Source organism: Stenella coeruleoalba (assembly GCF_951394435.1).
Source record: "Stenella coeruleoalba genome assembly, chromosome: 14".
NCBI lineage: Eukaryota > Metazoa > Chordata > Mammalia > Artiodactyla > Delphinidae > Stenella > Stenella coeruleoalba.
Window position 1 is genome coordinate 49,868,007 of NC_137160.1, and position 16,959 is coordinate 49,884,965.

At 44.1% G+C, this 16,959-nt stretch overlaps 1 protein-coding gene across 1 annotated transcript in view; it reads right to left on the reverse strand.

Annotated features, from left to right (window-relative positions):
- Window positions 1-16,959, reverse strand: part of LAMA3 (laminin subunit alpha 3) — a 241,953-nt gene that overhangs the window by 151,306 nt on the left and 73,688 nt on the right. The window contains exons 9-11 of the mRNA XM_079943103.1: window positions 15,967-16,057; window positions 13,921-14,052; window positions 12,535-12,597 (exon numbers count right to left, since the gene is read on the reverse strand). Coding sequence (XP_079799229.1) covers window positions 12,535-12,597; window positions 13,921-14,052; window positions 15,967-16,057 — 286 coding nt within the window. The remainder of the gene's footprint in view (window positions 1-12,534; window positions 12,598-13,920; window positions 14,053-15,966; window positions 16,058-16,959) is intronic.

Here is a 16,959-nt window from a genome sequence, read left to right on the forward strand (position 1 = left end):
CCGTGTACAGTATGTCTCAATCAATCAATATTTCCCAAGAAGACAGAGCTCTTGCTTGACTTTATTATGGATGGATTAAATAGTGAAGTCAAGCAAAAGCCCGCAAGATACGTAAGCATTTTATAGTTGAGGAAAAAGATGCTCTGAAAGGTTTTTTTTAATAGTTTTTTTTTTTTTTTTTTTTTTTTTTTTTGCGGTACGCGGGCCTCTCCCTGTTGTGGCCTCTCCCGTTGCGGAGCACAGGCTCCAGGCGCACAGGCCCAGCGGTCATGGCTCACGGGCCCAGCCACTCCGCAGCACGTGGGATCTTCCCGGACCGGGGCACGAACCCGTGTCTCCTGCATCGGCAGGCGGACTCTCAACCACTGTGCCACCAGGGAAGCCCTTTAATAGATCTTTATTGGAGTATAATTGCTTCACAATACTGTGTTAGTTTCTGCTGTACAACAAAGTGAATCAGCCATATGCATACATATATCCCCATCTCCCCTCCCTCATGAGCCTCCCTCCCACCCTCCCTATCCCACCCCTCTAGGTCGTGGCAAAGCACCAAGATGATCTCCCTGTGCTATGCGGCTGCTTCCCACTAGCTATTTTACATTTGGTAGTGTATCTATATCTATGCTACTCCCACTTCGCCCCAGCTTCCCCCTCTCCCCACCCTGTGTCCTCAAGTCCATTCTCTATGGCTACATCTTTATTCCTGCCCTGCCACTAGGTTCATCAGTGCCATTTTTTTTTTTTTTTTAGATCCCATATATGTGTGTTAGCATACGGTATGTGTTTTTCTCTTTCTGACTTACTTCACTCTGTATGACAGACTCTAGGTCCATCCACCTCACTACAAATAACTTAATTTTGTTTCTTTTTATGGCTGAATAATATTCCATTGTATATATGTGCCACATCTTCTTTCTCCATTCATGTGTCGATGGACATTTAGGTTAGTAGAAAGGTTAATTAAGTTGCCCAAGGTCACACAGCCAGAGGAGCTAAGTAGGGCTTTGAACCCAGGTCTGTCTGATTCTAAAGCCCATGCCCTTTCTATGATGCCAAGAATACAAGCTGATAACTGATTTTAAAAGCTGTGTTCAAGGTATGTTCCAGATTAGTGTATGTATTCAAACCGTTCTCATATTTAAAACATCTACATTTCTATCAAGAACATTAGCATCAGTGGGAAGCAGCTGCGTAGCATAGGGAGATCAGCTTGGTGCTTTGCGACGACCTAGAGGGGTGGGATAGGGAGGGTGGGAGGGAGGCTCATGAGGGAGGGGATATGGGGATATACGTATACATATAGCTGACTCCCTTTGTTGTACAGCAGAAACTAACACAACATTGTAAAGCAATTATACTTAATAAAGATTTTAAAAAACCAAGAACACTAGCATCTAAACCTGCAACATGGTCCCTTGAGGAAGATCCTGAAAGACTCAAAGATTTGACTGAGTTCCCCCCACTTCTCAAGGAAGGGAAGTCTCATGCATTTCAGAAAGGTTTTCTACAAGGGTTAGAGTAATAGATAATCTGAAAAGTTAGCTAAATCCCACACCTTCCCTTTGCCCTTTTTCAGGTAAAAGGTTAGTAACAAAGTTGTGGAATTATTTTTTTGTAATAATTAAGAAAAAAAAGATCAGGGTATATCAGAGCAACTTTACAGTCTTTGCATAATCTCTAACTTGTTTATACTTCAGCAGTCACCTAACTTGACAAGAAGGGCACTGGATGTGTCCAAGGGCATATTCATCACAAGAGAAGCCTTGGAACCCAGGCTGGCACGAGCACCGCCCTGACTGTCCATCACAGCAGCTGTCCATCACAGCTGCCATACAAGGTCCCAATGCCAGGGCCCCACAGGCTGAGAACACCACAGGGAAATGCAAAGGTTTACTGTCAATTACAGTCTTGGCATTAGACCAGGCACTGGAATTCAGTAAGAAACTTGAACTTTACAAAGGCATTGAAGTCCAAGGAATCCCCGTTTACAACCACTTGTAAACAGAAAGGAAGCATCTAGTGCCTATGCATTTCTAAATTTGTTTCTGAAATTCATTTTTTAACTTAGGCATCGTTTCCACAGTGTAGTGGTTACCACGTTCACCTGACCCTTAACTTATCTGGCAAGTACTCCTACACGGTGCAGGAGCCAGAAACCTCTGAGGTCCCTCACTTCTCCCCGACCCTCACCTCCCACACCTCCTCACCAGGCCGTAGTGCTTATATCTCAGGAAAGCGCCCGCAATCCTCCTCTCCTTCCAGACTTCCAGAGCCTTCCTCCAGGACCTCATCCTCGTTTGCCTGGATTATTTCAAGAGCCTCCTGACAAGGCTGTCTGCTTCCTGTCTTCTTCCAACCCACTCTCCACACTGGTGTCAGGAGTGATCTTTCTAGAATGCCAACCTTTGCATATCAATTTCCAGATTAACCCCTCAACGGTGACCCAATGCCTTCAGTACCCAATCCAAAGCCCTCGACATGTGTGACACAGCAGACCCTTCAAAACCTTCAGGCTGCCAGAGCCCGTGCGGCACCTCTATGCAAACTCGAAAAAGGTGTCTCTTCCTCGAGATGCCTTCCTGTCACTTGCTGTAAAATCGTCACCATATATATACAGGTCTGCCACATCCTCAATGCCCCCTCCTCCTGGTCCCAGGAAGCCCTTCTAGAACCTCTGCCTTCCCCTTCCTCCTTTCCTTCCCTCCTCCTTCCACTGTTCCTTCCATCCTTCCTTCTCTCCTTCCCACCTGCCTTCCCTCCCTCCCTTCTGTAAGGAGCTGTAAAGATGCCCCTTGTGTTTGCTCCCATGGCTCCGTGTTCTTGCCCTGTCATAGCATCAACTCCTGCTGTTCTAACTGCTTGTCTGTGTGTCTCCCACAGGCCTGGGGGCTTCCAGGGAGCAGGGACCGTGAGAGGCAGCTGCCTTGGCCATGCCTAGTATAGAGGAGGCACTTAATAGGAGTTTAATGAGTGAAGAATATGCTAAATATTCAAGACGACAATTCTCTTGGGTAAACACCATTCCTTGAGTTTTATTTTATTGGCACAGAGCTGCCAAACCGAGATATCAGAATTCACCCGTTCACCTCTAAGCTGTGTCTGGCTTGTCTCCACGCCAGCAATGAATGCCCCACCCTGCCAGCCAGGTGAAATGCCCAGCCTGGGGAGAGACAGCAGGAAGGCATGCCCTAGCGGCGGTCGCCCCACCTCTCAGAGTTCTCATCATTAGCGCGAGCCCCGGCCCCGATCACACTGACACAATACGTCGGCAATGGCAAGTAGCTCCTTACAAAGTGATGGGGGAGCAACACCTTCTCATGGTATTTGTCAAGAAACCTCTGGGCAGCCATGTCTTCAGGTCAAATGCGCTGCTTTACAAAATCATCCCAAGACCGTATCAATCTCCTAAGGTAAGCACCTGGAGTCTTCCTGCAGCTGTTGATTTTGCCTGTCACCACTCTTTGTTTGAATTTGGAGGAATAAAACTGTGCCCATGCCCGGAGGCCAGTGTCCCCCTAGAGTGAATGTTTTGTGTATCCTGTCATTTTCAAAAAGAGCCCTTGAAGATGTGTCTACTAAACGTTGACCTCCTAACAATAAATGTTAAGTGGTTATAAATGATCACTTGGACCCAGAAAATCCAAATAATATCCAGTCATGAAACATAACGAAAAACCTAAAAACATTCTGATCTGCAAAATGGTTCTGTCCTTTTGCTTCACGTCCCCTTTGGTTCAAGTGTCTGGAATTGAGCCTATGGATTTTCTAAAATTCTCAATTGGGGCTGCACACTGGAAGCTCCTGGTAAAACATCATTGCCTGGCTGTGGAATCCCAAACTCAGAGATGCTGATATAATCCCAGGATCTATAAACTATGGCCTGAGGGCCAGACCCATCCCTGTTTTAGTAAACAAAGTTATATTGGAACACAGCCAAGCTCAATCATTTATTATACATACTGTCTATGATTCTTTTCATGTTACTATAGCAGATTTGAGTACTCACAACTTTGCCTACAAAGATGAAAATATTTACTATCTTTATCCTTACAGGAAAGTCTGCCAACCACTAAACAGGAATTTCTACTAACTAGAGCAGTTGTTCTTAACAAGAGACATATGACAGAATCATCTGGAAAACCTGTGCAAAATGCCAGCCTGAACTTCACCCCTGGAAATCTAGATTTAAGATCTGGGGGTGATATATGCCATCTACAAGAGACCCACTTCAGACCTAGGGACACATACAGACTGAAAGTGAATGTATGGAAAAAGATATTGCATGCAAATGGAAATCAAAAGAAAGCTGGAGTAGCAATTCTCATATCAGACAAAATAGACTTTAAAATAAAGACTATTACAAGAGACAAAGAAGGACACTACATAATGATCAAGGAATCGATCCAAGAAGAAGATATAACAGTTGTAAATATTTATGTACCCAACATAGGAGCACCTCAATACATATGGTTAACAGCCATAACAGGGGAAATCGACTTTAACGCCCCACTTTCACCAATGGACAGATCATCCAAAATGAAAATAAATAAGGAAACACAAGCTTTAAATGACACATTAGACAAGATGGATTTACTTGATATTTATAGGACATTCCAACCAAAACCAACAGAATAGGGCTTCCCTGGTGGCGCAGTGGTTAAGAATCTGCCTGCAAATGCAGGGGGCATGGGTTCGAGCCCTGGTCCGGGAAGATCCCACATGCTGCGGAGCAACTAAGCCCACGTGCCACAACTACTTGAGTCTGCACTCTAGAGCCCGTGAGCCACAACTACTGAGCCCGCGTGCCACAACTACTGAAGCCTGTGTGCTCTAGGGCCCGTGTGCCACAACTACTGAGCCCGCATGCTGCAACTACCGAAGCCCATGCACCTAGAGCCCGTGCTCCGCAACAAGAGAAGCCACCGCAATGAGAAGCCCACGCACCACAACAAAGAGTAGCCCCCACTCGCTGTGACTAGAGAAAGCCTGCACACAGCAACGAAGACCCAACGCAGCCAAAAATAAATAAGATAAATAAATTTATAAACAAAACAAAACAACAGAATACACTTTCTTCTCAAGTGCTCATGGAACATCCTCCAGGATAGATCATATCTTGGGTCACAAATCAAGCCCTGGTAAATTTAAGAAAATGGAAATCGCATCAAATATCTTTCCCAACCACAATGCTATGAGACTAGATATCAATTACAGGAAAAAACTGTAAAAAATACAAACACATGGAGGCTAAACAATACACTACTAAATAACCAAGAGATCACTGAAGAAATCAAAGAGGAAATCAAAAAATACCTAGAAACAAATGACAATGAAAACACGGTGACCCAAAACCTATGGGATGCAGCAAAAGTAGTTCTAAGAGGGAAGGTTATAGCAATACAATCCTACCTCATGAAACAAGAAAAATCTCAAATAAACAACATAACCTTACACCTAAAGCAATTAGAGAAAGAAGAACAAAAAAACCCTATAGTTAGCAGAAGGAAAGAAATCATAAAGATCAGATCAGAAATAAATGAAAAAGAAATGAAGGAAACAATAGCAAAGATCAAAAAAACTAAAACCTGGTTCTTTCAGAAGATAAACAAAATAGATAAACCATTAGCCAGACTCATCAAGAAAAAAAGGGAGAAGACTCAAATCAATAGAATTAGAAATGAAAAAGGAGAAGTAACAACTGACACTGCAGAAATACAAAGGATCATGAGAGAGTACTACAAGCAACTATATGCCAATGAAATGGACAACCTGGAAGGAATGGACAAATTCTTAGAAAAGTACAACCTTCCAAGACTGAACCAGGAAGAAATAGGAAATATAAACAGACCAATCACAAGCACTGAAATTGAAACTGTGATTAAAAATCTTCCAACAAACAAAAGCCCAGGACCAGATGGCTTCACAGGCGAATTCTATCAAACATTTAGAGAAGAGCTAACACCTATCCTTCTCAAACTCTTCCAAAATATAGCAGAGGGAGGAACACTCCCAAACTCATTCTACGAGGCCACCATCACCCTGATACCAAAACCAGACAAAGATGTTACAAAGAAAGAAAACTACAGGCCAATATCACTGATGAACATAGATGCAAAAGTCCTCAACAAAATACTAGCAAACAGAATCCATCAGCACATTAAAAGGATCATAGACCATGATCAAGTGGGCTTTATCCCAGGAACGCAAGGATTCTTCAATACACACAAATCAATCAATGTAACACACATTAACAAACTGAACAATAAAAACCATATGATCTTCTCAATAGACACAGAAAAAGCTTTTGACAAAATTCAACACCTATGTATGATAAAAACTCTCCAGAAAGTAGGCATAGAGAGAACCTACCTCAACATAATAAAGGCCATATATGACAAACACACAGCCAACATCGTTCTCAATGGTAAAAAAACTGAAACCATCTCCTCTAAGATCAGGAACAAGACAAGGTCGCCCACTCTCACCAATACTATTCAACATAGTTTTGGAAGTTTTAGCCATGGCAATAAGAGAAGAAAAAGAAATAAATGGAATCCAAATCGGAAAAGAAGTAAAACTGTCACTGCTTGCAGATAACATGATAGTATACAAGAGAATCCTAAAGATGCTACCAGAAAACTACTAGAGCCAATCAATGAATTTGGTAAAGTAACAGGATACAAAATTAATGCACAGAAATCTCTTGCACTGTACACTGTACACTAACGATGAAAAATCTGAAAGAGAAATTAAGGAAACACTCCCATTTACCATTGCAACAAAAAGAATAAAATATCTAGGAATAAACCTACCTAAGGAGACAAAAGACCTGTATGCAGAAAACTATAAGACACTGATGAAAGAAATTAAAGATGATACAAACAGATGGAGAGATATACCATGTTCTTGGATTGGAAGAATCAACATTGTGGAAATGACTATACTACCCAAAACAATCAACAGATTCAATGCAATCCCTATCAAACTACCAATGGCATTTTTCACAGAACTAGAACAAAAATTTCATAATTTGAATGGAAACACAAAAGACCCCGAATAGCCAAAGCAATCTTGAGAAAGAAAAATGGAGCTGGAGGAATCAGGCTCCCTGACTTCAGACTATACTACAAAGCTACAGTAATCAAGACATCATGGTACTGGCACAGAAACAGAAATATAGATCAATGGAAAAGGATAGAAAGCCCAGAGATAAACCCACGCACCTATGGTCACCTTATCTTTGGTAAAGGAGGCAAGAATATACAATGGAGAAAAGACAGCCTCTTCAGTAAGTGGTACTGAGAAAACTGGACAGCTACATGTAAAAGAATGAAATTAGAACACTTCCTAACACCATACACAAAAATAAACTCAGAATGGATTAAAGACCTAAATGTAAGACCAGACACTATAAAACCCTTAGAGGAAAACATAGGCAGAACACTCTATGACATAAATCAGAGCAAGATCCTTTTTGACCCACTTCCTAGAGAAATGGAAATAAAAACAAAAATAAACTAATGGAACTTCAAAGCTTTTGCACAGCAAAGGAAACCATAAACAATATGAAAAGGCAACCCTCAGAATGGGAGAAAATATTTGCAAATGAAGCAACTGACAAAGGATTAATCTCCAAAATTTATAAGCAGGTCATGCAGCTCAATAACAAAAAAACAAACAAACCAATCCAAAAATGGGCAGAAGATCTAAATAGACATTTCTCCAAAGAAGATATACAGACTGCCAACAAACACATGAAAGAATGCTCAACATCATTAATCATTAGAGAAATGCAAATCAAAACCACAATGAGGTATCACCTCACACCAGTCAGAATGGCCATCATCAAAAAATCTACAAACAGTAAATGCTGGAGAGGGTGTGGAGAAAAGGGAACCCTCTTGCACTGTTGGTGGGAATGTAAATTGATACAGCCACTATGGAGAACAGTATGGAGGGTCCTTAAAAAACTAAAAATAGAACTACCATATGACCCAGCAATCCCACTACTGGGCATATACCCAGAGAAAACCATAATTCAAAAAGAGACATGCACCACAATATTCACTGCAGCTCTATTTACAATAGCCAGGACATGGAAGCAACCTAAGTGTCAATCAACAGATGAATGGATAAAGAAGATGTGGCACATATATACAATGGAATATTACTCAGCCATAAAAAGAAACGAAATGGAGTTATGTGTACTGAGGTGGATGGACTTAGAGTCTGTCATATAGAGTGAAGTAAGTCAGAAAGAGACAAACAAATACCATATGCTAACACATATATATGGAATCTAAAAAAAAATAAAAAGGTTCTGTTGAACCTAGGGGCAGGACAGGAATAAAGATGCAGACATAGAGAATGGACTTGAGGACACAGGGAGAGGGACTGGTAAGCTGGGACTAAGTGAGAGAGTAGCATTGACATATATACACTACCAAAGGTAAAATAGATAGCTAAGTGGGAAGCAGCTGCATAGCACAGGGAAGTCAGTTCGGTGCTTTGTGACCACCTAGAGGGGTAGGATAGGGAGGGTGGGAGGGAGACGCAAGAGGGAGCAGAGATGGGGATATATGTATACATATAGCTGATTCACTTTGTTATACAGCAGAAACTAACACAACACTGGAAACCAATTATACTCCAATAAAGATGTTAAAAAAAATGAAAAAAAAAAAGAACGAACTATGCTACATGTGCTTTGAGTATGCAGAGATTCACTCCAAAAATAGCCTCTCAGAGTTTGTGTAGCTGACCTCAGGCCCAACTAACCTATAAGAATGCAAGAGGCTTCCCTGGTGGTGCAGTGGTTGAGGGTCCGCCTGCCGATGCAGGGGACGCGGGTTCGTGCCCCGGTCCGGGAGGATCCCACATGCCGCGTCGCGGCTGGGCCCGTGAGCCACGGCCACTGAGCCTGCGCGTCCGGAGCCTGTGCTCCGCAACGGGAGAGGCCACAACAGTGAGAGGCCCGCGTACGGCAAAAAAAAAAGAAATGCAAGAACATTTATTTTAGCTAGTTAGATATTTGCCTAGTAAAATCTTTTAGGATAATTAGAAAATTATACTACTGTTTTTAGAAAAAAGCATCACTATTATTAACATAACATGGAATTGGTACGTGCAGAAACTAAAAAAAAAGTAAAAGAAAAAAAGAACACTGGAACTTCAAAGGAACAAATACATAAGAAATTTATAAAGAACCTTTAGGAAATTATATGTATATATGGAAAACTTTAAATAAGATATTTGGTGGAAAAAAACATCTGGGGGTGAAACTCAGGAATTTATACTCTGCAAAAGCATGGGGTTAAAACATAGCCCTGTTTAAGAACCACTATATCAGAAGACATGAAAGCATTAATGAGCCTTAATGAAATAAAATTCTCTGGAGTGGGAGGGACTTGGTATTATCCAGTGCTGTGTATCTCCTGGCAGTTGAGATGTCTGTGCTTCTAATGTTCACTGCCAGAAGTTCGGTCCCAAATTGGGTGTTTTTAAAATGCATTAGTGGAAACCAAATTGAAGTGGGTATCTGTGCCTTCCAATGCCCAACTAAATCTAATTGCACTAATTGAAACTTCTTTTCTCGAGGCTGTGTTCTGAGGCTTCTCTAATATTTTATAATAGACGTCTGAACTTCCCTTCAAGTTCAGTTAAATTTCTTTCCCTGAAGTCACCACCAAACTAGTTGGGGAGAAAAAAGAATGGGATAACAAATGGATTACTGGAAACGACCAGAAATGAAAGATCTAAAACACGTTTGTGGAAGGAAACCAGAGATGTGTGTCATAATCCAGGCTCAAAAGCTGAGTCCCATTCTAGTCAAATGACAAACATTTAAGCAAAAGCTTGCTGATACCCGCTGTGGGCAGGATACCACGGCAGGTGCTGTGGGGATTAGAAAGCGAGTCAGGCACAGCTACTGTCCCCAAATGACCAAGTGTCTGATGAACGCTAAAGACAATACCCCGCATAATACCCCAGCGCCGTGGTCTGCTCAGACGAGCCGGGTGTGGGCAGGGCACAAGCAGGAAACGGCACAGGAAGGTAAAGTGGGTCACGTGAGAGCTGACGTCAGGTGAGCCCTTGTGCTGCCCCAAATCCCCTGACACTCCCCAAGCCCATTCACTCCCCCGCGTTCCAGGATGCCTCTTTCATACCTTCTCTCTCCTCAACTCCAAGGCCTTCTCCCCAGCCTCAATTTCTGCCCCCATCTTGATTCTTATTTTGCAAAGAAAAAGAGAAAGACCAGAAGAGAGCATCCACATGCTCCCGCCACGGGTCCGCAGGCCCTTGCCCAGCCCGTCCCCGGGCTCCGCCTCCTCCTTTCTGACAGCCTTTCCCGCTCAACAAATGGCACCCCCTCCCCTTCGCTCCTTGTGTGCTCCATCCAGAAGCCGGGAGCCACCCCCAGTCTTCTTGCTCTAACAGTTCTCCTCTGCCCAGCAACCCCCAGGCAAGTCCTGTGGGTTGCATCCTCAGATTATATCCACCGTCTGTGCACTGCTTGTCACCTCCACTGACACCTCCAGGGTCCCAGCCACCACCATCTCTTCCTCACGGATCATCATCATGATGGCTTCTCTGCTTCTTCTCTCCTCCTCCTACAGCTGGTCTTCAACACAGTTGCCACACCCCAATGCAACGTAGTTTCCCTGTGCCGAACTCTCCTGGCTCATCAGAGTAGAGGCTACGTCCGCGCAGTGGCTGACGAGGGCCTGCAATCTGGTCCCCGGGTTGCCTCCCTCACCCCCTCCCCTTCGCTCACGCTGCTTTCACACCCCTGATCTCTCTCTGTTCAGGGAACAGCCCCGGCATGTCCTGCCCCAGGGACTTTGCACTTACTCTTTCCTGCAACTAGATGCTTCTCCCCAGACACCTGCAGAGCTCAGCCCTCAGCCCCCTGACGACCCTGCTTAATCATCTCTTCAGGGAGGGCTTCCCTGACAACCTACTTACATGTACAAACCTCACATTCCTACCCTCTCTCTCTCGGCCTTATTTATTCCACAGCACTGATGGCCAACGCACCCGGAGCTAATATACTGTTGTAGAACCTGAATTCCTTGACCAAGGATGGCCCTCCAGAGACCATGTTCTTGTCTGGCCACCAGTGCCCCTTCCCTGCCCACTCACACTCCGGACGCACCAGGAAGAGGGGTCCATGTGCTCCCAGTGAGATGAGCACGTGACCATCAGGCCTTTCCCCATCTTGGGGGACGAGACCAGGTAGGTTACCCAAGCCTGACCCAGATGGTCGTGGACTGTGTGCATGCAATGTGCCGTGCCCTTCTGAGCGTGTGTGTCCCTGTGAGCACCACTGTGGGTTCACACAGCGAACTGCTCACAGCTCCAGAATCGAACCCAAAGGCCTGGAATACTCTCATATGGGTTAATTTACACCTACAATGTGGATGACTCCCATTTAAAAGTAACACCTTGTGCAGGACACAACCCTGCATATCATAATCTATCACATTAGTGATTTTACTTGTTTGTATATTAAATGTGTTATTGTAGGAGTCACCCCCACCACCGACTGAAATATAAGCTCCAGGAGAGTTGGGAAATTCGTTTCACTAAGTCCCCAGCAGCCAGAACAGTGCTATGCACATAGCAGGTGGTCATAAAATACTTGCAGAATCCGGGATTAGGTAGGTGCAGCACCTCTCCACCCCAAAGGCTGCCTCCTGCATACCCCTGCCACTCTCTTCACTGGGTGTTTTGCTGGTAGGCCGGGCCCAGAAAGTTAATGCCCCAGAGGTAGCCCTCCATGCACATCAGGTGACTGAAGTTATCCGTTCCGTTGGGATAACGCTGAGCAAGTTCTCTGCTGCCTCCCAGAGTTGCTCAGAGGGCTGCAGCTCCAGGGCTGCCTGCTAACGCACCTTCATAAGGGTTCCCTTCAGTCTCGGACTCACTCCCTTACTGATGTTTCCTGGTGTCACCTCCCAAATGAACTACTTGCACTCAATTCCTTTCTCAGAGTCCCTTTATGGAGAACCAAATAACGCAGCAGGCAACCGACTGCTACTGAAGGTTTTTGAGCAATCTAGCAACATACAATCTAAAAACTCTTCTTGGTCTCCATCAGGTGGTGCCATTGCAAAGGACAGACTGGAGTAGAGAATGATGGGAGGTGAGAAGCCCAAATACGACACACCTGGGCTTCCCTGGTGGCGCAGTGGTTGAGAGTCCGCCTGCCGATGCAGGGGACGCGGGTTCGTGCCCCGGTCCGGGAAGATGCCACATGCCGCGGAGCGGCTCGGCCCATGAGCCATACACGCTGAGCCTGCGCGTCCGGAGCCTGTGCTCCGCAACGGGAGAGGCCACAGCAGTGAGAGGCCCGCGTACTGCAAAAAAAAAAAAAAAAAAAAAAAAAAAACCAAATACGACACACCTGCAAGGCACCACCATGGTCCCATGAGGATGACTTGAACTTGGACATAGCCACGTGCACAGGAAGTAGAAAAGGGATATGGAGCATAACATCTTCACTGAAGTTAAACCAAAAGAGAAGTTACTTGCCTTTTATATCTCCAGCTACTGGATCTTCTGGACTTGGAGTAGAAATAGGAAAAACGGGAATTCCTAGAAAAAATAGTTTATCAAAAAATACAGAGAAGGATGATTAAGGAGACAGTAAAGTAAAACATTAAATTGCATTACCTAGGAAAACGCCCTCTCTGACTTAGTGAAAGCAGCATGTGGAAACTAACTGAAAGAAAGGAAATGTTGCTACACTTAAAATGCATCTAGTAATAAAACCAGGATGGTCAGACATTCTGATTTGTATATTAATGAACAGCAATGGGTATTTCGTGCTCACAATAGCTAAGTCCCAGTCTAGCAGGGCTGAGCTGGGCTTCTTTAGTATCTTTATTGTTTTTTCATGTAACATCGAGACTAGCTTTTTAAAAATGTTTTCTTTCAAGTCTTTTTCCCTAAAACTTTGCTTATGAAAACGCAATTTCTGCTCAGCCTCTATCCAATCATTATAGATTCTAAACTGATTGAGCCCTGATTCAGTGTCACTATGTTTGGGCTTAAAAACTGGTTCCTTTAACTTTAAGATGATCATGTAATTCATCCTCCAAACTGGGACACTTGACAGTGGAAGTGGGTGCTCGTTTAACAATGACCCTGGGACAGCAGGTGGGAGCCAGGACACGCGCACATCCTGTCCACAGAGCCCCACAACTCAACATGCTTTTCCAGGGATGGCAGAGTTGTGAGGTGGGAATGGGCAAGAACTAACGCAGCAATGGGGTAGCCTCTTCCTGAGACCGTGTTTCTCCGTCCTGACCCCAAAGTCCAGTTTTTACACTAACTGCAGAACAAATAGGGCCACGGCTCTTGGAACAGTCTGCACAGCTGACTTCACACGCTCCCCTGCTCCACGTTCTACGCTGTTTCTAACAGACACGTATATATCTCTCCAAGATGCTGAGATGTTCTCGTAGATCACGGCAGTGGGATAAGGTGAGGGCTCTACTGTACAGTGGGAGAGAACAGACATATCCCCCCGGCCACCGGAACTACAACACACACTACGTGTGCGCACGCGAACATCTGGAAGCCCGCGACATTTACCCTAGGTTTACGAAGGAAAACCCCACACGTGGATTACTATTACATTGAAACTGCCACTATCTGACCCTTTGACCTGCTGAGATGGTAATGTCTATGGTACAGCCTAACACTTTGGAAATAAATAACACTATAAAACATACTTATAAAAATGTACTGTTCCCAACTTTGGGGAACATTTTCACACAAATAGAACCTTCCTGGCCCTATTTCTGTCCCTCTACCACCCCTCTGCCCCATGCCTGCCATGCACTCAGGGGTCGATGCACAAAGCCCAGGTCAGCGCCGAGAAGCCGGGCCTCTCCTTCCGCAGCTGGGACTTACTGGAGCAAATCGGGAAATGGTGGTAGCCAGCCGCACACTCCTCACAGTGGTCCCCGCGGAAGTTGGGCCTGCAGGTGCAGCGGCCCAAGCCCTGCTGACAGTCCTCGGCGTGGTCGGGGTGACAGCTGCAGGCTAAGAGAAATCCCAAGGAGTCCGTCCTTCACTGCACCTCTTAGGGCAAATATGTCCTAACCCTTCTCAGGCCATGTTTACTTCTTCATCATTGGTTTCCGGGGATTCTTGGAAGGGCACAGCCTGTTTTCCACTTCACACCTGGTTGACGGTTTGCATTGACTGAACCCCGTGGACCCTCAGAGACAGGCTTTAAGGAGCGTCACACTGAGAAGTTCTCAAGGATGTGGTTTATTCCGTTGAGTACCGCCCAGTGCACCGTGTAGGGGGCAACCCTGCACAAGCCACCACCGGAGGGGCTGGGTGGGCACATGTTGGGGCTCCTGGCAGGGCGGTTGGGCACAGCCTCTCCCGGCTATGAGCCAACTGTGAATGTCCACAGAGTGGTCGTCATTACACAGCTGTGATGTGGACACAAGTGTGGGATATGCCTAGACATTGATATATGATCTGTGCACAGCACAGCAAGATCGTGCCCGTAATCCAAATGTTCGAATCAAGTGATACAGCTTACTGAAGGCAGTTTTTGCAACCAGTCCGACTATTGGGTTTGCATTCCAGGGGGACACACTTGGGTGTAAAACACTCGGGAACCCCCTCACTTGGGAGCTCCCCTTGACCTGGCAAAAGTCCTCACCTTGGACAGCAAAAACTGTCATAGCTCAGCTGAGTCCCTGTCCTGTGAGGAACTGGGAGGCTGGAGAAGTCGTGAGCGCCAAGCAACCCCCTGGCCTGGCTTCTCCTGGTGTCCTTTGCTTAATTTGTTTAGGATTTATGTGTCCTGTGGGTTCTTTATGCTAAGCCTCTAATATCTCCATGAGACCACTTCAGTGATGAAGAAAGAAACGAGAAAAGTGATGGAAAACAGGCTCCTAGGAAGGCATGAGTTTATTCACAATGTCCTGTTTTCCTTTGCCAAAGCTTATTCTTCGTGGGCACAAGATAACTCATGGGCATACTTCATAGGAGGATGTGGAAAAGCGAGGGAAAACAAGGACACACTTTTAATAACTAAGATGCCCTACAGAGGAACAAATCAGAGTTTACACATTCTTTGGATTTTGATGCTCTCAAACATTAATGATATGATGAATGAATTTGGGGGGGGAAGGTGGGCACAGAAGCCAATTTCAGGACTGGAACTGTTTTCTAACTGCAATAGCGAGAGAACATAAAAGAACCAAATAAAATACACATGCAGAACAAAGTCTATAATCTGATCTACAACTGATAATTCCACAGAAAAAAAAAAAAACAGTGGCATTTTTCTGTATAATGGAAGTGGTACGTTACAGCAGTGCTAGACAGATATGAACTATACCCTGGACCTACCAGTTAGTAGTTCTCTCACCTGGGCCAAAATATTTAACTGCTCAGACCATTTGATTTCTCGATATCTAAAAATGAGACTAATAACACATTATCTTAAGTTTGTTATGATAATTAGATAAGACATTTGTGAAATTATTTAGGCCATGCCTTGTATATAGCAAGTGCTCAATAAATCATAACTATTTTGAATATTATGACTATTATTACATCCTTGTGAAATCATTACTATGTTGCCTTGAGTCTAATTCTGATGAAATTTAAAATTACTGGATCTCATAGAAACATGTCAAAACAACAGAAAACATTTGTTGCAGGCCTAGTATGCGCCAAGCCCAATGCTCAGTATTTTCCTAGGTGGTTTTGACTGCATTTCATTTACTCTTAGAGACTAGATTATCATTTCCATTTATATATATGAAATCTGATTCTCGGAGAGACTATGTAACTGCCTGAAGTCACACAGCTAGTAAGGAGTAGAACCAATAATATGGAGAGAGAAAACTAAGGGAATTACTAGCCAATCAGAATTTAGCCCGATGACCTCCCTGAAGTTAAGACACACCAAGTTGGAACGAAACTTACGGATGCAGCCGTCGGGGGCATGGACCGGAACGCCGTAAGGGCGGTAATAGCCCTTAGCACACTTTTCACAGTTTACACCAGCTGTGTTATGCTAGAAAGAAACAAAAGAAACTTAGGGGGGAGAGTGCTATTCAACCAGAGAAATAATTCTGTTGTACACAAATGTAAAGTAAAAGTCATCAAAAACAAAAAGCACTGAACTTGACCTTGAATCTCCAAGATTTACCACAGGACACTGGCTTGAACTTGGCTCTGGAATTCTTTTTCCCATTGGAAGAGGAAATGAGGGTAAGTTCGATGAACTGGACAACCCAAGTTTTCCTCTCTACCACTTAATGAAGCACCTGACATTTGAGTGAGCAAAAATTCCAGAGGACCACTCTTCACAGCTTCCTTCAGTAGCGATGAATGTATCATAAATCACCCTTAGGTTTAACCCAAGGGATAAAGGGTTATGTGTGTATTTTTATCTTCTCCAATTTTGGAAAAAACTGCATGTACAGATCCCTTTCTCTCGTCATTCCAAAATTTTATCTGTGCTTTAGTCTGAAACCATTTCCCAAACATTTCTGCTACGGGAATAGAAAATGTAGGCATGTGGTTCATACACAGAGCTCATTTGAAAGTACAATACAAGGCAGCCTTTCATATTTCACGGCTAATCCTTGTAATTGCCAGAAAAGATCAAATTACCCGACACGCATCATCAGTTTCCAAGAACTATATACCATGGGTCTAGCTCAATTCCACCTCTCTCTCTCTCTCTCTCTCTAATTTGGAAACAATTAGAAGGACAGTGTTCTTTCGCTAATGAAAGGAAAGGCAATAGGAAGTTAAAAAGAACAAATATAACACACTGACTTAAAAGGAGTCTGCATAGAAACACAGAGAGGAGAACAAAGACCCTTTCTGTATCCTCTATGCTTTTAGATGATTTTATTAATTACAGGCTTTTATTTATTACCACTCCTTGTCCTGCGGGCTAAAATCTGA